This window comes from Thermobia domestica, chromosome 3, assembly GCF_964235325.1.
Source record: "Thermobia domestica chromosome 3, izTheDome1.hap1.1, whole genome shotgun sequence".
In the NCBI taxonomy this organism is placed as follows: domain Eukaryota; kingdom Metazoa; phylum Arthropoda; class Insecta; order Zygentoma; family Lepismatidae; genus Thermobia; species Thermobia domestica.
In genome coordinates this window covers 103,609,399-103,633,974 of record NC_137456.1, presented here as the reverse complement: position 1 = coordinate 103,633,974, position 24,576 = coordinate 103,609,399, and the positions used below count along the sequence as shown (strand labels likewise).

General features: G+C 34.8%; 1 protein-coding gene across 2 annotated transcripts in view; it reads right to left on the bottom strand.

Moving 5' to 3' along the window:
• LOC145680631 (protein lin-9 homolog) overlaps positions 1 to 24,576 on the bottom strand; it is a 65,363-nt gene that overhangs the window by 28,265 nt on the left and 12,522 nt on the right. For both annotated transcript variants that reach the window (XM_081751321.1, XM_081751322.1), the window contains exons 3-6: positions 17,783 to 18,030; positions 12,171 to 12,306; positions 3,895 to 4,176; positions 620 to 838 (exon numbers count right to left, since the gene is read on the bottom strand). In XM_081751321.1, the coding sequence (XP_081607447.1) occupies positions 620 to 838; positions 3,895 to 4,176; positions 12,171 to 12,306; positions 17,783 to 18,030 (885 nt within the window). The remainder of the gene's footprint in view (positions 1 to 619; positions 839 to 3,894; positions 4,177 to 12,170; positions 12,307 to 17,782; positions 18,031 to 24,576) is intronic.

The following is a 24,576-nucleotide window of genomic DNA, read 5'->3' as shown; positions in this document are numbered from 1 at the left end:
CCATAAGTACTTCTGTGCTGGACAATTTCACTAAAAATATGGACGAAGTGTTGCGACCGTTTAGCACCAGTAGTAACATAGCTGAATGGATATAAAGGTAGTTTAACCGTCATGAATTGGAGTGTCGCCAAACAAGGGAATATCACCTTGGTTAATCTATTGGGCCTACGAAAAGGGAAACTGGTAGTATACATTGATTTACGTGAATGTATGATCCCTATCTCCTAATCAAGTATATTACGAAATAGTTAAACGTCACTCATATTTGTATTCAACTGAAGTCTTAAGAGAACTGCTGCTCTATGTCTATTAGGCAAACCTAATAACTCTGCTCCTGTACGTTTTCCCAGCGTAATTTTCAACTTGCTGGCTCTTTAAATTGCAATCTTACGTTTATTGTGTACTTTTATAATCACATTACCGTTCAATTACCTCTTGCAAATTAATGAAAAATGTTTCACGATTATAATAGCTCTGACAGCTATTAGAGGAAAATACGTGAATGGTATGTTTTGCCATTTATCGACGACTGCACGGTATACCACAATATAGTTGTCTAATGTTAAGTATTGAGGATTTTGTAAAACTATTAACTTATAAAATGAAATTAAATACTTACTATCATGTCGAGGAATTTGACGGGGAATCCTCCCAAGGTTCCATCAGGTGGTATCACTTTACTCTTGACAGGCGAACCTCCTAACAAAGGATCATTTGTCAGATGTGGCGATGAAGGATCTGAACCAAAACGAGGCGGTGTCACAAATGGACCAATGTTTCGCGGTCTGAACTTCTGAGCAAAACTTGACACCGTTATTGTTTCCGGTTTATCATTGGACTGAAATAAATAGTACAGAGTCGTATCAATATAAATGATATTCTGTTGAGTACCTTCAAGCAATTAATTGCTTCCAACGTATTTATTCTCATAAAGATAAAACAATTAATCAAATACAGAAAATTTTGAACTGGGTTAAGCAATTTTACTGGACATGAGTTTCTTATAAAGTTATCTTCCTGATATCTTTACACTGGAGAGGCTGATTTACGTACAGCATTCTATATTATATATATATATATATATATATATATATTTCAAAAAGAAAATCGTTATACCTCATTATAGTACGATGTTTTTAGTATAAAAACAGTTTCGTAAAAAAAAAAAAAAAAAAAAAAAAAAAAAAAAAAAAAGCATATTACAATCGCACCCTTTACAAATAAAAAAAAAAGTTATGTCATACTACGCAGTACTGTACTATCTGTACGGGTGAGCACACACATTTTTGTGGGGAAGGGTCAAATACTACAAGATACTACGTCTGTGTAGTATTGAATCAGTGTTATTCTACACCCGAAAAAATAAGAAGTTGTTAAGTATTGCTATCTAAATTCCAGAACCACATTTTTAACAAGAAAAGAAAGAGTACAGATGAAGTGTAACATCAAACCCCTCTTGCTACAAATTCATTTCTCTGCTAAACATATATAATTTTACTAAGAAAGGATACAAATATATGTTAAGAATGGGTTCTTTTTAAAAATAATTTTAATTTCTCTTTCTATTTGTTAACAACTATTTGAAACACTTGATCTTAGCACGAAATGAATATATTTACAACAAATATTTAAATCCCCTTTCCCACCCCCGTGGTCTAAATATTTGAACAGAAATAAATAAAAATAAACAGCTCGACCCAAATCTTCAAAAATTCATTTCAAATATTGCAGATGTTACTGTTTGTGAAAAATCTACCGCACTCCATCCACCCTTGGGAAAGCATTTCAATCAAAGTATAGGAGTAATGATAAACACCAAGATCACCCCAAGTGCTATGTTTAAAAATCACTCTAAATGGTTCAACTCTTTTTAGTGTACGTGACGACTAATTTTCGACGAAGAATTTATACACCGACTTCCATCTCCCTAACATGAGAGGATCGGGAGGTACTCAATTTTCGGCATTTAACTCCCCTTCTCCCCTTAGGATGCATATTTTAATGAAAATGACACGATACAAACCCGGGCCGAGTCAGGTGCAATGTTCAAACATTCATTTCAAACAGTTCAGCTGTTTTCCCGTGAGGATGAGAAAGAACGACGCTGTTATTCTAATATATTAAGACAAACAATATAGAAATTGCCTCCCTCTCCACCTAAGGAAAGCAGAATTTCCTAAAACGCTAGACCGCATGTTCATTTACTTCTTATAAAGAGTTTATATACGAAAGTTCATCTTCCAAACGTAAGAGACTTGGGAGATACTATATTTTTGGCACACTTTTTAAACAGCCCATAAGATACACATTTATGAAAGTGACAAGATAAAATTCCGACTCGAGCCAAATGCTGCATTTAAAAATTAACTGAAAAAGATTCTTCATAATGACAAAATTCGACAACGTCGACTTGAATGAGGAAAGAAAGAAAAAATATAAATTATCCCCTTCTCTCCTTACAGCCGGAATTTTCGAAAGCGCTGAGAGAGATATCAAATTACTTTTGATGTTGAGCTTATATACTAAGTTTTATCTTTCTAACTTAAGAGGGTCGTTGTTCCTTGTTGACTGTTCACGATGTATGGGGCAATCATTTGCTCAACTTGTATGCATTTTTATTTCGCGGTGCAGGTACAGTCTGTTTCCTCGGAAATCTACAAGCATTCGGCAAGTTCACCACAAGTTTGACTTCTGTCTTCTTCTATGGCTGTCTTCAGGACCTCGTCATTCAACATCTGTAGTCACTCATTCATTGCGGGGTTCATCACCAAGGCTCAAATCTCAAGTCCTGAACTTCTGGAACCAATGCCTGGCGGTGCGTTCATTCACGGTATCCCTCCCAAATGCTGACATACTGGACATCTTGGTGTGGCTGATCATAGGTCTACCTTAAAATCATATAGCAAACATCCGCTTCTCTTCGACAGTTAAAGAGCTGTTGTACCAAGACAATGGACATACTAACCACCCCATCGCTTTTCCAGCACGTAAGTCTGTTAGTTTTCTCTCTATGAGCGATTTATTAAATGGAACATCAAAAACGGCAAGAACATTTTGGTTATCTTGTAAAAGATTGCACCATATTGGTTAAAGATGATGATGAGAAATTATTCTATGCATCTTATCTGGAACTGAATGCAGCAAAAGCATGTGCGGCACTATACCAATAGACGGGATACAGTTAAAAACGAAAAAAGTGGAAACTTGTATAATTATTTTTAGGAAAACATAAAAAATGTTATCACAAAAAAAAAAATATTTAAGTTTCTACGATGGACAACCTGGTATTGCCACTGGCCTGCTTGTATTCTTTCTCTGTTAGGTCGGAAACTTTTAATGTACTTCCCTCCTCGTAATAAAGTAAAAGAATAGTCATGAAACAGTTAGTGCAATAAAAAGGAAAGGACAGAAAAGGTTTGTGAGGTTGGATTAGCGATAAGCTATTACACAAGTAAAGATGGCAAGGAGGGGAGGAACTGAAGTTCACGTAACACTAGGCAGAATAATAATAATACTTTATATTTTCACGAACATGACCATTGTTTCTCAGATCTTACACTTTATATGCAGATCACATGAAAGTTTCTCACTATAACTAAACTTACCTATTTGAAATAAAAAATAAATATTAATTACGTTCACAAATTTTACTGTTTCATCTAATTTAAATTTAATTTTTGTAAAATTCTGGAGCCACCTAGTTTTGAGCTACTTCTACAATAATGCGACTGAAAAAAATCTAAATTATCTCCGCTTTATTAGTGTCATTTTCGGAGGTTTGGGATAAAACGTCACTAAGATTTTCAGGACATGGCACATCCTTTCACAATCATTGCTTATACGATCCGCCCCTACCTCCATCACATTTATTTATTTTAAAAAACACAAACTCACCAGAACTTCATAATCAGGTATTGAATGCGTTCCTAAACCTTGCCGATCAAAGGTGATCCGGTAAGTATTATTCGATGTATCAACAGCATCAATGCTTCCAGTGAAGAGTCCATCTTGAGGTCTCCGCAGCCTCGCTGTGACTTTTGTCCCAATGACAAGTTGTAATGGAATCTCTTCTGGGAGGTCTTTGAAATGATTTACATCCGCTGTTTTACGCTGTTGCAACAATCGAATCTTCTGCCGCTTTTTCTCCAGTTCCCTTCTTTCTTCTTCAAAAAATGCCTACGAAAATAGAACATTCTTACCTTTACAGTTTAGTAGAAAACAGCTGTAAATTAAAAATAAATAAAACAAGTGAGTTCCGTTTCACAATGTAAAACTAGAGTAGAATTCTATACTATGTGAACTAAATACTGAAACTAGAAGTAGTAATCTATAACTTGTGGTTGCAATAGCGGGATAGTATGAGAGAGAGAATCTGTTCATCGACGCTGAATCCATACCTAAAAATAGTTTCTCTCTCTCTCTATCATATAGGAATCTACATATTAAAATGCTAGATTTATATGTTTGTCTCCGAAGAAAAGTTTACATGTTTGTCTCCAATGCTTTCGACAATGAGATCTCGAAAACCACAAGTGCTAGAAACGTGCCGTTTTCACTGGTCGATTCTAAATTTTGTGAAGAATGTCCAGCTCTAATTGAATATTTAAAAAACATGACCGTTTTTGCCCAATAAACACCATATATCACTGGCGTTATAATTAATTTTATGTACATCATGTATTTGTTTGTTAGATACTGCACGCAAGAAGAATGAAAACACTGATCATAGATGAATTAGAAACTCCGACCGGAAGTAGGCTTAAATCTTGCAAATGGTGCGAGATATTGGAAAAAATAATCGAAAAAATCTCTTCTTGCCGATTTTTTTAATCAACACGTCTTTCACTTGTGTCTGTAAAAGGACATGTACAGATGTTGTGAGGAATGACAAGGAGATTCATGCTCCTACGTGAATGATGCGCTGTGTAGAGAGCGCAGGTTCAGCTAGTCAATACTGAAATCAGAAGTTGTACTAGCTATTACTTCCGGTCCCAGTAAAAGAATAAATTTGAGATGAAATCTATACAAAACCGCTCCTCGCTTCATCGCCATTTTGTTATATCGCAATCAACATTAGAATCAGTAATGGTAGTAGATCTCTACCATTTATGGTTGCAATAAAGAAATGATGTTAGAGATAGATCTTAGCCTTGCGGTATGAATCCATATCAAGGAACAGTTTCTAGCTACCTATCACCATTTTTTCAGGATGGTGATCAGTGTTGAAACTGAAAATGTTTGATTTCTACCATTTCCAGTTTAAATAGGGGGAGTATCGGAGGAGGAGAAGGAACCTATTCTTGGAACGCTGAATCGATTCCGAAGAACTGCTTCTTGATATCTCTTACCCCTTTTGCTCCAATATCTGTCGACAGATAAGCACAGTCGTTCTATCAGATTTACAACACTTACTCATAGCATAGTTTGGAAGTCTAATAATTCTCTTGGAGCTATATTTAACACTTTCCCCATATATTTGTTAATGCAATGAAAGTTACACCTGTAACTAATATTTAAAAAAAAATATAAAATAAATAAATAAAAATAACTAAAAGCAATAACACACATTTATCCCGAAACAATGTCTCACGAATACAGCGTTCAAGTCACTTAAACATGATGTTTTAATACATTTTATCACTATAACAATAGGAGATAGTATTTGTAGAAACAACTACCGTTTGTAACGTGAATTTTAGTTGATCTCCCACATAATAATAATAATAATAATAATAATAATAATAATAATAATAATAATAATAATAATAATAATAATAATAATAATAATAATAATAATAATGTAAAAGTGTTTAAAGAGAAAATTAATGTAGCATCTTTGTCACAGTAACTGCTCGCCTTGATTAATTGGTTCGCATTTTTAACACTACAGTGAGCCTTGTCTTGGCCTTGACTACTTTGTCACTGATTGGTCTGCCATCTGTTGGCTGAACCGTAAACTTCGAGTAGTGGGCGTATGCACATTCGTTATTGTGACAGGTAAGCTATGGGACAATTTAGCTTTCCTTCTTCCCCTTAGAAATTCTTTAAAATGAATTAAATGTAAAAAGCGTACAATGGATTGAAGCAAAAGTAAGAATATTCACTATTACAGGAGGCTAACCTTTTAGCCCAACGTTTGCTAAATTGTATCCTATTATTTTTCTCCTGTAAGTTGATTTTTATTTCTTTCTTTGGTAATAACTTGTTAGAACATGAATATTCGGTTACTGCCATTTTGAAAATTTCAAGTAAGCACGTTTCGTTTGCGAACTAAAGGAATACACAAGAATCAATAATATTACATTTAAATTATCAATATTGCTTCTTTTGCATTTTTTGTTTGTTTCTTACTACGTATTTATAAATACTTTAAACCAAATTAATCAAAACGTGCAATTGCTGAGAATACCATTATTCACTTCTTGTGCTCTAGTACAAAAGTGTTTGCTCCTGAATATTACGTTGTTCAATTACCCTTCCTTTACGTATTTGTTGCCTTTTTTTTAAAAATAATAATAATAATAATAATAACTGAAATTTGATTATCAAAGTTAACGTTAACATTTCATATAGAAAAGAAAGAATTAAAAATAAAAGGGAGTTACATTTATTCATGGAGTTCTCATTAATCGAACCGGGATTCCTATGCATGCTGGTAAATACGCTGCACATTAGGTCATCTTTTAAAAATTCAGACAAATAAAAGTTCCTATATGATATCTTTGAAGTCTATGGACGAATATGAAACAAAGCAGTAATTCTTTAGTCATCACTGAATTTTTCATACACTACTTGAAAACATTTTGAAACCTACGAAAAACTTATTTTCTTCTTCTGATTGCATAATTTTCAATGAAATTAACTATACTATGCGGTAGCTTAATTTATGTTTGGGTGAACTTACAAGCGCGTGACGCGTTAAAACGCACTCACTTTGACGCATTTATTTAAACTAATCAATTCTGGCTATTTTAGCCACCCTTTTTAAAATATACTCAAAACTTTTAATTTACGATTTTAAAGTCTAAATTGTTTTAAGCGCAACGGTTATTTATCCAAATTTATAAATAAGTATTTCCCAGGAACTTGCAGCAGTGCCACTCCGAACAAGAAACCTCAGCGTATCTTACATACTATACTATTAAGTGAAAAAAAATGCTTATATGTATATATATATTATTATATCTAGCTTATATTATTATTCGTTTAAATTGAAATAAAGCATATCTCTGAAAATCTATAGCTTTTGGCGTTTATTATCTTCAGATGTATGATGCAGCTCATAACAACGAACTTAATTAGCAAATTTATTACAAAATTATGAATAATTTATACCCAGGTCGAAGATTACAAGATTGCATTAAACAGATTTATTATGAGTCATGTTAACATAATTTATCTAAGTTTCCAGTCATGTAGCCAATCTGTTCAATAAAACACCTTTCCTGCCTTCAATGCATGCTTATTCATTTATTTGTATGTTTATATATCATATGTTGGAATCTATGCCTGGCTTTCTGCATTCAGTTAAATTTCTGAATCGAACAATAAGCAGCATCCCTTGCTAATTGATAACAACAACTTAATACGCCTTTCACATTACTTTCTTTATGAATTATAAAGATTTTAAAATAGTGAGCTCGATAACACAGAAATGTCTGTTTTTAGCTAGGAACAATTAATTCATATTCGTTCTAACACAAACAGAATTATTAACATTATTTTTATACATTTTTCTATTTCTAAGGAGCAATATATTCATATTTACTTTCAAGCATTACAAATCTTTTTTTTTTTCACTTTAGTTATGTCTACATAACAATAGTACAGTTAATAATAAATAACGTACCTAACCTAATATACTATACCTAACCTAAATAACTTAACATATCTAACTTAACCTATTCTTTTGTTATAAAACAAATAGACTCGGATCTATCACTTTTACATACAATAATCAAATGCTGCTCTTTGTATTGGGTTTTATACCTTTATCACAGTTAAGACCGGTCCTTAGCAAACAATTATTGATTGCATAACCAGTGCATAGATCACAGGCATCATGCATAGATAGCATAAAAGGGCAAATAAGAGAAGGTGATATTGCTGCGCTGACTTTTAATACTCAACTTTTCTTTGTCTCAATTCCTGATCAATGGAAACTACTCTATTGAGAACGAGCTGCAAATGTGAAATATCAATTCGACCTACAATGATCCGGTAAGTATCGTTACCCTACTTCAATAGTTTCGTTATGTAGTCTCTTGTGTGCCATTGTAATTTCTTTTATCGCTGGATTATATATACACACAATTTTGAACATGTTCCCCTTATAGTCTGATCAGATATGTGAGACCGCGAATGTAGCTTAATTAGCCATAGTAGCACCACATACTTCCTTTAAACTTGCAAAGGAACACATATAATGAAGAATATATATTGAAGAATTTCTAGTTCACTTTTATGAAATTAAAATTTATAAGAAACAGGTTCTTTCAGAAACATTACCAAAGACGACGATCTTCATTTCTTATGACAAATCTAAATTTATATTACCTTCATCATCCACTTGACCCTTTTTAAAATGTCCAAAACACTGTTAATATCGAAATTAACTTTTATCAGGTTGAGTTCAAATCCAAATATATTCTTTTTGAGGAAAAAGAATTAGATTTTCTGGTCCAGACGACGAACTATGTACGTTAATTTATATTCTTCATAACTGCACTTCTTCTATTGTCACAAACAGTATAATTATGGTAATACGAAATCTCATGGAGTATAAATGGAGTATAAATAAATTCATTCAGTTGAAGCTATGGACTATTTACTCGAATTACATTATAAAATGTATATCAAATTTGTGTACATTCGCTTAAACATGTTAGCACTATACTTAGAATTTACTTTCTATGGCCACACAAAATAGCTTTATATATATCTGTATTTTTTTATAGAATGCAACGGATATCTATCGATAATGTATGCATACGTACGACACATTATCCATGCGACGCAGGTCAACATTAATGGCACAGAAGTAAACATCTTTTTGGTTAGCACAGGTCAACATTATACACACACCAAATAAATAACATAGGTCAACATTATACACACACCAAATAAATAACATTAAGTGCAGGTCAAAATTAAACACGCCAAGATAAACGAACTCATACCTAACAATAAGCATATTTAAAATTGATTTCAATGATACGATTTGCTTTTACCAAAAGCAGATCGTAACAGCGTTACTGTCAACTCTCATGTGTATAGCCATTTCCCAGCGTGGAATAGTTGTGATGCTACAGCAATATATCTTACATCTCATTATGAACATGTTATAATACAGAGATATGTTACACCATAGTCAGGAAATAGCGAAGGGGCTGTGATGACTCAGTGGTAGACCGGTCACCTCCGGAACGCAGAGCCCTGGTTCGATTCCAGCTTCGAACAAGTAAGTTTTGCGATGGACAAATACCATGCGTGTGTTGGTTTTCTGGAGGTTTTCCCGTTTCCTGCCAATTTTGTCATTCCACCATGATCATCCATCTCATCATCACAGTTTCCTTTAATCTCAGTGTATAATTACTGGACGTAAAATTAGAAAAGAAAAAGTAGCGGAAACATATCTTATATGGAGATAATATATAGTATGATAATTCGAGATTTCGATGTTTAACTGCTCTGTTTCAGATGGAGTGAAGTACTAACAAAAAAAGATAACCTTTGTAAATCTGCGTAAGAGAGAGAAAACTTCAAGTGAAATATTGAACTCTTGCAGTCACTCGGTATTATCTGTGTGGCTACGCGTAGCGAAGTCGCTAACGCTCTCGCCTTCGGTGCGAGCGGTCCCGGGTTCGATTCCCGATGGGGACATTCGGTCGAAAAAGTGTAAAAAGCCTTTTCAGGCCAGCCATCCTGCATGAGATTTTCCTCATACCTACCAAGCAAATGCCGAGGTGGTACTGAACACATAAGTCCCAGGCCGCTTCCTTCCTTCCCTTTTCCCGAATAGCGTGATCGTCGACATGGCCATCACACTAACATGACTAACATGGCTTTCATCCCTCATACGTGCCGAGCTAACATGGCCACAGATGCCGAAAGCCCACAAATTTAAACCCTAAAATCGATAGCATCTGTGTGTTAGTCTGCTGGAGCACAGACAGATACCAATAGGCGTCCACTGTCATGAATCCTCCAGGTACTGTAAAAACTCCATAGACAATCACAAATATACGCACTCGACTGCAATGAAATCTGTTATGGAAGCAATGCGTCATGGCGAAACAAATGAGGATGCATCCACGGAGCAGGTCCGGGATATTGCGTAAGGATCTTGGAGTTCAGGCATACGAAAGCTGCAAAAGACATTTCCTATTCCGCAGCCATGGGGGAAACAGACAATATTTTGTTTACGGACGAAAATATCGCCACTGCGAAGTCGTTGAACGCCCTAAATTACCGAGTGTCCCTTTTAGAGCACAACATCCCACCACGGTGATGGTGTCGTATCATGGAGCCACAAAATCACACTTCTGAGAAACTGGAGTGAAAATCCGTGCGGCGAACTACCAGTATGATCTTTTAACACCTATAGTTGAACCTATTATTTATACCTACTTTGCAAACACCTACTGGTCTTCCAATACACTTCAGCTTCGCCCATAACGCACAGTCGATCTAGACGTGGTTCCAACATGTTTCTAACTTTACTAAAGCAGAAGAATGTCCGACTTTCAACCCCGACCTCAATCCCTTGGACTATGATCTATGGTCCAAACTGGACGCCACGATTTGATTGGGGTCCTAATCTTGCGTTCCTACACATATAATATGTCCGTGTGTGAGCAATAGCAGTTTTTTCTTTGAAAGAGGTGCGTGCTAACATTGACGATTGGTCAACGCGTATGTAAGTGCCTGCGGCGATCATTTTGAATAACATGTACCTGCCGCTTATGCACTGGACTATACCCAATAATCTCTGTACAGATCATGTCCATGCTCACAGTTGCTTGTGCGCCTCATCTACCAACATGTGTTTCAAAGCTTTTGTCTAGACTAGTCCCATAATCGAAATCAGTGTCCCGAATTAAATTACTCCAGGCGAAGATTGGTGAGTAAATTTTACTCGTTCATTTATTTATATGTGTGTATTATTTGAAGTTTTTATTTGAATTTAGTGTCCTTCCATGGTTATTCAGAACCGAAAATGAAATGAAATCTTTAAGTTTTACGTCCTACGGTTATGCCATTTAGGCTAAAGGAGACGGTGATGAGAGATGAGTGAAATGGTGGAATGAATAAAGTGGGAGGAAACGGGAGAACCCCGAGAAAACCCACGAGCACGGTGTTTGTCCACAAGATTATTGCTGAATATACAAACGAAACGAAATATTAGGTATGCCTGTACTGATAAACTTCAAGCTTCTCACAAATAAAAATTAGGGATTTTTGGAAAAAACTGAACATTAATCAGAGAAACCCCTCCCAAAATATTTTTCTCATTCGTTACTGATTATTTGTAGCACAGCTACAATACAACAGAAATGTGGAAGTACCCTCAGACGTATATATTGAAAAATATGCGCTCTGACGTATATATTGAAAAATATAAGTTTAACTTATGTGCTAGAAGCTAGAGTAGGCCCACTAAGCTCTAAGAAATGAAGCATGGATGGCACTATTTGTACTTCATGTTTACTTTAATTCATAAAACATGTTCTCCATCCATCTTGATAGTGAATTCCGGAACGAAATATGGCATTTAGGTCATGATATCTTATTTAACTATAGAGTATACTAGAAGAAAGCTATTTAGATAGAAAAATCATGAAAATGAGAAATTTCCAAAATTTTGGTATTTTCCCCCAAAATGTAAGCTTTTATATATGTATAAACATCATTAAAAAAAACCGGCTTTTATTTATTTATTTATTATTTTATTTATTTTTTTCCCATTTCTAATTAGACAAGATATTCCTTGTGAGGATTGCCTTTTTTGGCCGATGCGTACTTTCACATCAAACCGCTAGTAATGTCATGTAAACGGATTGGTCGACAAAACAGCAGTCCCAAGGTCAAATGTCAATTTAGCTGCAGCATACTAGTAGATTAACTCTATTTATTTACTAAATACGTGTATTCGTAATTAGCTAGTTTACCTGTGAACATCTTCTTGGTTTCCCCATCATTCGCCTTATCTTGCACCACTCCACACGTGTCAACTTGCGAGTTTTTAAATGTGGAAAAGACTCCTTCAAACATATCATGAAATCATTGTCTCCTTCAAACAGCGGCCTACAAAGAGATTTTATATTTAGAAATACTCAACATGCGTTCCTTGATGCGAACACTGTATAGTAAGTAATCTATTTTGAAAAATACAGAGTGTTTGAAAAAGAACTCCTTAGTTTTAAGTATAAATTTAATTGGGAAATGAATGAAAACTTACATCAATGAGTACATATCATGACAGAGAATTCCTTCAAGTTTTGTTTAATGTTGGTAGACTTCAACGTGGGATCCATTTGTGGCCCTGCACACGTCGAGACGATATTCCACTTCTTGCTACGTATTCACCAACAGTTCAGGTGTAACTGTCCCAACCGCCGCGACGATTCTTTCCCTAAATGATTGATGTCTCTGATCTTTTCACTGCACTTTCAAATGTAGCCTCATCAGAAAAGAGAATCTTTTTTTTAAAAAGTTGATATCATCATCAATTCTGTGTAGAAAGTCAGCAGCAAACTCATACCTTTCGATTTTATCAGTAGGTTTAATTTCATGTAACAGTTGCAATTTGTAGGCGTGTAACTTAAATCTTTTACGCACATCATACACAGTACCTTTACGTACTCCTAATTGTAGACTATGTCTGGCCAATGACTTCGGGCTCCGAACACAAGAAACACGGATCTGTTCAACAACATCTTCAGAAGTTCTCGGTCTACCTGGTGATTTTGCTTTGCTTTTTGCCGGTTTCCTTGAAAGACTTTAGCCAATGACGGATAGTTTTTGCTGTAGGTGGTTCACTACCATACTGAAGTCTAAAATTACGTTGCACTGTTATAACTGACTCAGTTTTCACAAATAACACACTGCGCTTTCTGTTGCGGAGTACACATTGTTGCTGAGTTGCTCTGCACTGCACGCCTGCCTGGACTGAACTAAGGTATTTAAAAAAAAAAACCTGCTGCCGTTTCAAGATCCAGCAGACCTGCAAACCGCAGGGGAGCCAAACTTGGAGAGTTGATGAATCAAACTAGAATAGTGTATGTCACTTTGTACAGATTTTAGGACACATTAAATCTAGGGAGTTTTTTTTCAAACACACTGTATTTCTCACCTCTTCAAAGTCACAAACAATCGCATTTTAAACATGTTTGTTTATCAATAATAAACCCATATCTAAACTAAAATGTATATACATGGTGATTCTTAAGTGTATACCACGAAGTAGTCAGCGAATGCTGCAAAAAGACAGGAAAACTCCTGTAACAACTTATGGTCTTGACCGCTTCGTTATGAAGATATTGACTGAGATTATCATATGACACGTCCATTCAAAAGGTAAATTAGTATATTGACCTAGGTGGCAGAAATGTTTCGTGTAAAAGTGGTGATAAAAATGTGCAATATTAATGTCGGAAGTGTTCAAGCCTCCTATCCCATGAGTGTCAGTGAGTGGTGGAAAGTGCTAGACATATTCGGGCCGTGTCTTCTGTAGAAAAGCGCATATGCTCTTGTAGTGAGACATTAAGAGAACGTAATCCCTGAATATGGCTCCTCAATCATAAACTGAGATTTGAAATCAAGTAACCATGCCAGTATGCTACAAGCCATTTCGTCCAATTGATTGAGAATTTCTACGCAAATTCACTCTTATGAACATCAGTTTTTCCACTGATTCGAATTAGGATGGCTCAATACTCTTGACTATTCAATTAGTCTTCTTGGTTCCGCATTATGTGAGATTGCAAGGACGCGTTGGAAGTCCGGGGATATTATATATATATATTATCAGAATTTAGTCACACTCAGTAGCAAATCTGTAGAGGACACTTGATACAGAAAATAATTCAGATTTGTCTTTCATAACCACTCACAACCCACAAAGTAACAGACTTGATTTGGCGTGACGAACACTTCGAAAATATCTTTTATACACCTTGAATGCTAAATATACACGTCTGTCTGATTATGTCTTGTCAATACCATGGTAATGAAATGTTCCAGATCATATTGAACTTTCCCTTATTTTGAGTAGGGAAAGTTCAATTTTTGAACAACTTTATGGTATGTATTCACGAACCACCCTGCATATAAAACCTACATTACTCTTCAATGTGATATCTGGTATTCACAGCACTTAACATATCATAACACGTCCATAAATAACGAAGATTTTTAAGGTGAAAGTTGGAGAAACTTAGATCTCATTTTATACAATTCAAAAACAATATTTATTTATATATATTTATCTTCATGTGACCTAATAACTTTTAAACTGACGGCCGCTGAAATCTTGTATCTTGTAAACATTGGCAGGGGAACATTGTATAACGTATTTTGTGATACCACATGATTAATAGTATTTCCAATCCAATAGTTATTTTTTTTCTTTCTTCCAAATGGTGCTGTATCATATTACTACATATTTCAAATCTACAGGTAAAACGGAAAGATACAATACCACACTTTAATGCAGTGCTACAAACTAAGGAAGCTCAAGTATCACAAACATTGTAAAACAACCAAGTTTTGAAGGGATCTACATTCGAGAAATGTAAAATAAATAAATAAATAAATAAAAACTGTAAAATTTGATATACTGCTTAAAATGGCGTACTTGTGGAAACTATTTAAAACAATTTTTGATTTACTTTGTTTCTATAACATGACAAGACTTTTTGACAGGTATAATTACAATGAGTTCTCAGAATTACATTATTTTACGCAGTGTTGCAAATTTAACAGTTTTTACCATATCTCCAGAATGATGTATAAAATTGTTTTAAATGGCACTGTGATCTTCATGTTTACTGAAAATCATTTATGCAATTCGATAATTTTTCAAAATAGAGACTTTTGAAAAAAGTCAAATTTTCAAGTCCTTGTAACTGTGTTCGTATTCATTTGAAATCTATCATATCATGATTATAGTATTATACACTAAAGTACTTTGGATGTGCATTGCCCTGTTTGTTTCATTTGCGTTATTATTGTTGTAGAGGCCACCAAAATTTGGTCGTTTGTGATATTGTAGCGTCCTTAGTTTGCAACACTGAATAATAAATTTAACATTGTAAGTTTTCGTTTAATATGTAGATTTTAAATACGAATAACCTGATGTGGCGCCATTTAAACAATACAACTTTATGTTGGGTTGGCAACAATGCTTACTATGTGGTGTCACAGAATATGCTACACATACACCCCTGCTGATATTTGCATTGTACAAAAAATTACCGTATTTTGTCCGTTAGTTTAAAAATTACAAGTACGTATCAAGATACACGGTCCACCCTATATATATAACAGAACTATGTGCTTCTATACAGAAGTCCATCAGTTTTTGAATACACATTATGTAAGAAACATTCCCATATTTGAATCCACTAATACTTCATTAGATAATTTAATGAACTGTCATACCATCCGGTTCAGTCGCGTTCGAAAGTATGAGGGACGATCGAAAAATAAGTTACAAACCTATTATGACTTATGTGCGAGACATAATTGGAAGATCAACACACCTGATGATACGGGGCACTCAACACTAGCCCTCGATGTAATCACCCTTGGCCCCGATGAGGTTTTCCATACCGGTTTCCACAGAAATTCGAGTCAAGTTTCCGTAGCCACCGTGAGGCAGTGGTTTTGATATAATCACATGTGAGATAATGGTGGCCAGCCATGTTTTGCTTTAGAGCAGGGAAAAGGTGAAAGTCACTGGGGCGGGCTAGATCAGGGCTGAAGGGTGTGCTCTAGTCGTTCCTAGCATAAACACTGAATACACTTAACAGTTTTTTTTTTGCGCTGAATGGGATCTCACATTTCATCAAAAAGAATCATACCACGGCGGAGGAGACCACGACACTTCCATCTGATGGCATCCTGCAACATCTTCCACCATTAACGGTTTTTTCCTATTCTAAATAATCAATGGGTAACATATCTGATAGTCTCAGAATACAGCGCACAAAACTTTCCTGGACGAAGCAACCACTTTGAATTTATTTTTCCGTAGAGAAGATGCATACTTCTTTCATGGAGTGAACAGATGCAACACTGATTCATCACCATTCTTTACCAGGTGAAGGAAAATGTTTCCCTCCGCTGCAGGATATTTAGCGATGTCGCAATTCTGGTTTCCAGATAGTGCCCGTGGCACCCATTTCGCACACTTCTCTATACTTAAGCACATAAACCACAGTGTTCTGCATAACACTCTATCTTCCTTCAAAAGATCATCTATACTGCAAGCACATTTATCGATTCCTCTTCTTCAGAATATTTAAAACTTAAATCATATTAGCTGATTGATCATATACCAAGGTATGGTACTTCAGTAGTAAAAAATCAATTGTAAGAATCTATGGACCTCAGTAATTAACCAAGTAACGAACGAAAAACTCTCGGGCGTAATGTATTTTCATAGAATAAAAATTTTTTAAAAAATATATTTAGTAATTTATTTATTTATTTATTTTTTTTTTTAAAGAAATAGTGATGATGTTATTCTACTATTTACCAAGATTTTCTTTTTCTGTGTTAAGACTTGGGTTCTTGGCTGTGATGTAAGAGGCCTCAAATACACCTTTCAATTCGAGAGGTAGCGCAGTGCAAGGTTTATTTTACGACTTTTATTCTGCGAAAATACATTAATGGATTCTGTACAAAAATTAGTTGATACAAATTATTATAAAATACATCAATCTGGATACAAATATGTTTTGATAAGAGTGATTTTCCAAGCGACATCTTGTATAGCTTTTCTAATATAGTGTTATGGATGAAGAAAGAAATTTCAACAAATTGTTCACATATTCTGGTATTATTAATCTGTAAATAGAAAATGGTAAATAATAATTAACTTATAATATTACACTCGTTAGTCGTTTACAAAATAACTCGAGTTTGAAATAAGTGCATATAAAATATTCCCTAAATAAAGAGTTTCGTTAAAATTACTGGGATCCATAGACTCTTACAATTGATTTACTACCACTGAAGTGCCACACTTTAGTCTTGATCAGCTAGCTATGTATCACGATTTAAGCTTTAAACCACCCTGAAGAAAAGCAATCGGTAGATTTACTTCAAATATAGTACACGAATACCACAAGGTCTATTTTGTGATAATAAAGACTGTACTAAGTTGCGCACACCGCTGTATAGTTGTTCCTTGATGCTCATTTTTTTTCATGCATCTGTATTTATTTTTTCTTGCATTTGCATGTACCCTCATAGATTCCAGTACTTGACATCTTAACATGATAATAAACTTATTTATTTTTATTTATTCTTCGTGATTTGCAATTTAAAAGCTTTTCTTTTCCGTAGGGTTATTGTCTGAGTGACAAATACGTTTTACTTTTGACTCAACTCGTCAGAAGAGCCAATAATGACGTAAAACTCACGATCTTCCAATAAACAACCTATATGCTAAACTGTCACCATATACCAAGATTGAGTAGCTCTTGATATGGCGATCAATAGATTAAAACATATATTAAATATCAAAAGTATGTAATTCACGTACAATACTTACTTATCAATGTTACTATAAAACCACTCATAGCACACCCACTTATGTGCTTTGGGCAGTTTTAAAAGATTTCTCAATCGCACACCTATCCGCTGGGCTACTCTTTTATCATGGGATGTTACAGGTTCTGCTTCTGTCTTCACTTTCTTCGGGCTCGAACGGCACGGCTTCTTTGGTGACATGCGAGGCATCGATGTGTTCACGACGTCATCGTCGAAAAACAATCGATTTTTCTTCCGTATTCTCGCCGGCTACAAGGAAAAAAGGTAACCTATTATAATACATCTGAAGATTTCTGTAACACACATCAGTGAGAACAACAGGGATCATCTATCGAAATGTGAGTAACAAGTTTTCAGTTCAAAATATACATCTCGTATATTTCCAAGCTGTGTATTACCTGTCTGTATGTAGTGACAATCATCTTAACCTAAATTTTAAGTACAGTGTTAAATAGAAATCTAACAGTCTTTCACAGAGGGCAAAATAACAAAAAAGGTGAATAAATATTGCGTAATCGAAAATACTAGAGGACTAAGACACAGAATTATAAGAGCTCGTTTTAAGAAAAATGTCACCTCAATATTCACCTTGACAAACATGGATTCACATACCCGTTACTTCTGAGATTGGTGATCATAATTTCCAGAACAACTGAACTCGATACTATGAAAAGATGGAAGGTATCAACCGATTTTTCACACATCACATCCTTTATAGAAGTGATGTTTTAAGTTCCATTACCATTAAACCTACCCTGCAATTCTTATTATGTGCATGCCCAAAAGCGTGACATAGGAGCAACTGGTCAGAGGTGTGTGAGATGTGCAAAATTGACTAAATTCTATTGAGCGCTTTCTTGACAGCTGATGTTTTTCTTCATTTTGTTTTAACTGTTTAGCGTAATTGGGCAGTGGAATCTTAGTTAGTCAACTATATTCCTTATTATGATTATAATGTAGTTACTAGCTGATACAATGGGATGCCTATCAATTAACAGTACAATAGATGGAGTGACTGTTTATGTAGCAGTTTTTTTTTCCTTCTGAGATGCTACGAGGAAGAAATGCCTCAAAAGCGTTCACAAATTTTATGGCCTTGAATGTTCTAACATGTGAGAATTTTTATTTGCTGTTACAATGCAGTATTAAATGCGGCCAAATGAATATGTGGGTTAATAAATATAGTATTAATCTTGCATCTATACAGAAAAGAAAATGAAATCTTTGGTTTTACGTCCCACGGTTATGCCGGTTAGGCTAAAGGAGACGGTGATGATGAGAAATGAATGAAATGGTGGAATGAAGAAAGTGGGAGGAAACGGGAGAACCCCGAGAAAACCCACGAGCACGGTGTTTGTTCACCACAAAGTCCACACGGCGCGAGCTGGGATCGAACCAGGGACCCCAAGCACCGGAGGTGAACGCTCTACCACTGAGCCACCGTGCCCCCCCCCCCCTCCTGCATTTATACAGAAACTAAATCTCCATTATCTAATTTCAGTACTCTCTGCTACTTTAATCAGTAACTTATTGAATTCCAACTCTAAATCCATTGTAGATCCTCTCATCTAAGAACTGTTTCGTAAGAGATAAATGTAACTATTTGGAATCTTGTTGAAAAATCAATTTCAAAATACCGGAAAACCGAAATCTGGTACACTTCTTCTGCCAAACTTTTTAATGTAACGATTGTTTATCAAACTGAGTCAGGGTGTCTTTTTTTTTTTTTTTTTTTTTTTTTTTTTTTTTTTTTTACCAAACCATAAAATTTCCTAACATTCTCAAGAGAGAATTTGGGTGCAAATTAGGCCGAATTTTCATGCATACGATAGAAAAATGCTTTGCTTGCAATTTAGTAGCGTCTAAAGCCCATCATAAAGACATTTTTGTTGGTGAATTTTGACGTTTTATTGAACAAAATTTTCCAGTCTGTGCTTATATTTGTACAGATAAAAAAAATCCCAAAAGCTAAATTTCGTGTCTTTTAATTGACTTTCATGACCGTTTTCTGATTTCGTGACTTTTCCATGACTTTCGTGACCGATAGACACCCTGTGAGTAGTAAGCTGCCTGTGAATGAATCAATGAAGTGTATAAGATTCCACAGTTTTCTGGTATTTCGAAATTGATTTTTCAAGTTTCTAAATAACGACATTTTTCTTTCTTGGGACAGTTCTTACATAAGAGGATCTACTATGGGTTTAGGGTAGGAGTTCAAAGAAATTACTGATGAAAGCAGCAGAGACTACTGAAATTATTTAAAAAAGATTTACTTTCTGTACGGATAAAAAATATTATTATTATCACAAATAGCACAATAAACCTACAGCGTCCATTACCAGGTGTGTGAATTCTTCGATTTAAGTGTTGTTCGTTCATCTGGTGACTGTTACGAGGCGCCACAAGCGACTCTTGAAAGTATTTACACAATGTTAGCTACTCATACTCAATACTGTTAGCAGTTACATCTTTTAAGTTGAGAATAATGGGCCACTTGCTTTTACTGTTACCTAGGTACATTGTAAGGGGTGTCCCAATTACAGCGGAGCGACTGATTCAATATGTATAATATAAAGCTTATAAAGATGTCTGATATTTTTTTATATAATTACATTGGGAAAATATTTCGATTTTAGAATGCAGGTTTCAATTTGCGCAGCACCATGTTTCATTTCATTGTTATAAGGCTTTGAAAGCTGATCCGGTGGAGTGACAGAGCCATAATTTTTAAAGAAGAGGATGAAAAACCTGTGACGATTAATGGACGACACATCATACGGTTACCATTTTTTGTGGCCCCAATGGAACAAACTTTTTGTTTTAAATGGAAGCATGTGGTTTCAACAGGATGGCGCCACCTGCCATTTCTTTTATAACAGAAATTCAAAAGTTATATTTTATACTTATACTCAGATGCCTACCGCTTCTCTATTCTCTTGACCTTAACCATCGTGTCATATGAATAATATTAAGTGATTATATGTTTTATAGCTAGTAAGTAGTATATATAACTTTTTTTTTTTTTTTTTTTTTTTTTTTTTTTTTAAAGTTTAACGTCCCATGATTCTGACCTTTAGCCTAAAGGAGGTAGATGATTAACGAAAATGAAAAATCGTAAAATTAAATTTCTTGTGCTATCTCAGCAAAAAACAAACTAGGAAAACGTACACCAAAGTATACGCGTTAGCCACTAGACCAGTGGGAAGACCTTCTAAATATGATGTTCTGAAGTTTAAATAATTAAAACATTAGAAATAATGTAAGTAAAAGGCTAATAGTCACCGCAAGAAACAAACTTCATCGCTAGGAAGTACTTTCGAAGAACATCGTCTTCATCGTCAGCCTAGGCACACTTCAAAAGGAATTTAAACCATAAAAAGAATTTTAAAAATGTACGAAGTAAAAATCTTCTTGTCACTATAATTAGACGTGTGTTAATAGTAATTCACTTGTCACTGTTCACTGTTGTTTACTGTTTTTTCTCTCTTATATTTTATAATGTATTTCATTTTCAGCGAGTACATAGCCTGTTACATCCCTTCTGATACCTTAACGTCGCTTAAACTATCAGTAAATTGGAGTTGTTGTTCTTTCTCACTTCAACCACAGGTTGGTGAGCAACATGGAATTTTTAGAACTTTTCCCTTCTTTCGGAGAGCTGTTTTATACTTTGATGTCTCTTCTTCGTAACTGCATCTAGATATTCTATCCTTGGTCTTCCTCTTCCTGCTTTTCCCTCTATCAACACGGTGATCCAATCGGAGTGCTAAATAAAATGGCCAAGAATGCCGTTTCTTCTTTTTCCTATTACCTTTATGACCTGTCATCTTTCATTAGCTTCATTTAGTACGTCTTCATTCCATTTCCTTTCGGTCCGTGATATGCGCAGCACTTTGCGCCAACACCACACTTCAAATGCTTCCAGCTTGGATATTTCAGCTTTTCTCAATGCCCATTTCTCTAATCCGTAAAGCGCCACGCTCCATATCAGTCTTAATAAATCGTTTTCGAACGTCCAACGATTTGTCCCCGTATCTATTAATGCATTTAAGGAAATACCGTTAATTTTTACAGGTATTCTTGCTGTACAAAACGATTTCAAAAATACAAAATCAGTATCACAAGTGAATGTATCATCGATATCATCATCATTCATCCAACAATAATTTACAATAGGTATATATTGGTACTGACAACGCTTATTTAATGTATCCAAACTATTTCTGTTTTCACTATTGCTTACAGATGATTTATTAGAAACATTCAAAAAAGGATAATCATAAATGTTATTGGCTGATATGGATTCAACCCCAACCACATCAGCTGATATTAGTTTAAATTGTGAGCGTCAAAAGATTCTAGAATTGTACATTGTACACCACAATCCTGATTATTTTCTCGATATTGTGTAGGTGTATGTTCTACACTATCACCACTCTGATCATTTCTATTCTCTCTGGCACCAAAGTTACTTCTATTACGAAAGAAATTAGATCTATTGCCTACATTATTATTATTATTTGCACTATTCCAACGATTTTGCCTGGTCATAAAATTTCGTCTATTATTATAAAATCGAGTACCACTGTTTCCAGACTGAGTTCGAGTTCCATTGACGCTATTAGATCTCCTGTTAAATCGAGCACCATCTGTCTTTTCATTTCTCATATTTACATTTCTGATTGCTAACTGATTTGGATTACTTTGGTTACGATTGTAGTTTCCTGGTCCACGATTGTTATTATTATTACTATTGCATATTAGTACCTGAAATTGATTCTCAAAATGTTGGACTAGCATGATCAAATGGTTGAAATTAACGCATTGAGTTGATAATAAAACCTGATGTAACTTGAACGGTAGTAAAATACGAATAGAAGCTATAATTCTAGATTCTGGCTGCAACGGATTTATATTTTTCAATTCGTTATATGTATTCACTACAAAGTCTGTTACGGATCTATCAATTCGGGAGTTATAAAGTCGATTTCTAACCACTGCGTCTCTATTTGCGAGCATAAAATCATTCTCATAATTTGCAAGTAAAGCTCTTTTGAAATCTGCATAATTACTTATTCTATTACGTACGGCTTCGTACCAAGTGTAACACAGTGGAAGTAAAACATGGGGCAATAATTTCAGATATTTAGATTGGTCGATTCCCATTAGATTACACTCATCTTCAAAACGTTTTAAGAAAGAACTGGCCGTCATTTCATTATATTTCCCACTGAATTTGGTCATCGCCTTAATTTCACTTACTTTAAAACAAACCTTAGACTCTCCAATATCTCGTTTCCGTTACCGTTTAACATACCGTACTTCTGGCATTTGTGGATCCTGTCTCCTTTCATGTATGCGCCTTCTTGGTCTCACTCCAGCCGTTTCATTAGTATCTTGTACTATATTATCTTCCGACGAATAAACTGAAGGAGATGTAGAATCACACTCGATGATAGGAAATTCCCGTTGATGAAGTGTCTCCTCGTTATTGGAAGGAACTGAGGCGTTATTCCTGTTACTTAGCCTTTGTTGCATCGATCTGATTTCCTCCTGCACATCATGTATCAAACGACTATGGTTGTGAATTTTAGATATATTGTCTTTAATTTGAGTCGCTTGTTGTGTAGTAACGGACTCCAAAACCTCTATTTGTAGACTATGATTATTAATTTTAGAAGTCGTGTCTTTCATTTGGGTTGCTTGTTGAGTTAAAGCGGATTCCAAAACTTCTATAGACCTTTTCAAAGTATTGATATCTTGTGACGATTTATCAGCAAACTGTTGGAATTTTTCATCTAATTTCTCATCAATTTCCTGAGAAATTTGCTGTATTTGTTGATTTGTATTTTGTTTAATTTCATCAACTTTCAGTGCAATATCGTTATTAACTTTCACAGCAACATCATTAATTTGTTGTATCAAGTTATCATCCCTCGATTGCATGGATTGACTTAATTGTCGGACCATATCTAAGATCTGCATAGTATTTACTGTTTCAGACATAGATTCTTCTGAATTACCAATTACGGACATATCATCACTGTGTATATTAGTCATAGTTGACTGGCGTATAATTTTTCTGTCACTACGCAAAAAAGTACATTCAATATTCATACGTCCCTTTTTATAAAAATTAAGACCCTATCTTTACTTTACTTCAAGATTTGGCCAGGGTCCCGGGTTTCGTTGCACCAAAAAGATATAAGGACAAATGCTTATGAACATAATACGACAAGTCAATCAATACGTATGGATAAATAGTAATCAGAAGAATTATTATACTAGCAAATTAGCATAATCCTTTTCGAGGGTAACTAGATTTTACCTTTTTATTTTCAAAAGAAGTCTCACCACATTACAGTCAATAATCGTTACTTACTTCTTACTTTCTTCATACATATCTATTTATTATTTCTACCTAGCAACCTCAAGACATTTCTTTTTATCTTCTTTTTCGCATAGCTGCTCAGCTATGACGCCTCTGATCCTTTTCATGAAACACGTACAGATTGACAACAACGATAACCGTTGTAAGTTTAAGAAAAATAGCCTAGTGGTTTTATTGGGTAAAATTGGGTTCTATTACGTAAAATTGAATTTTATTAAATTTTGAACGTACGTAAGTCGTATGCCTACTTAAAATACCACTTAAGCATTCATGACCTATTGTACACATCTGGAACGAAACTATGGATTTCCCTTATTGACAAAAGGGAATCCGTGAAGACCTATCCGCGTTTCATGAGAGAGACTTTTGACTTCTAAAATGGAGGAAGTTCACAATTTTTCAGA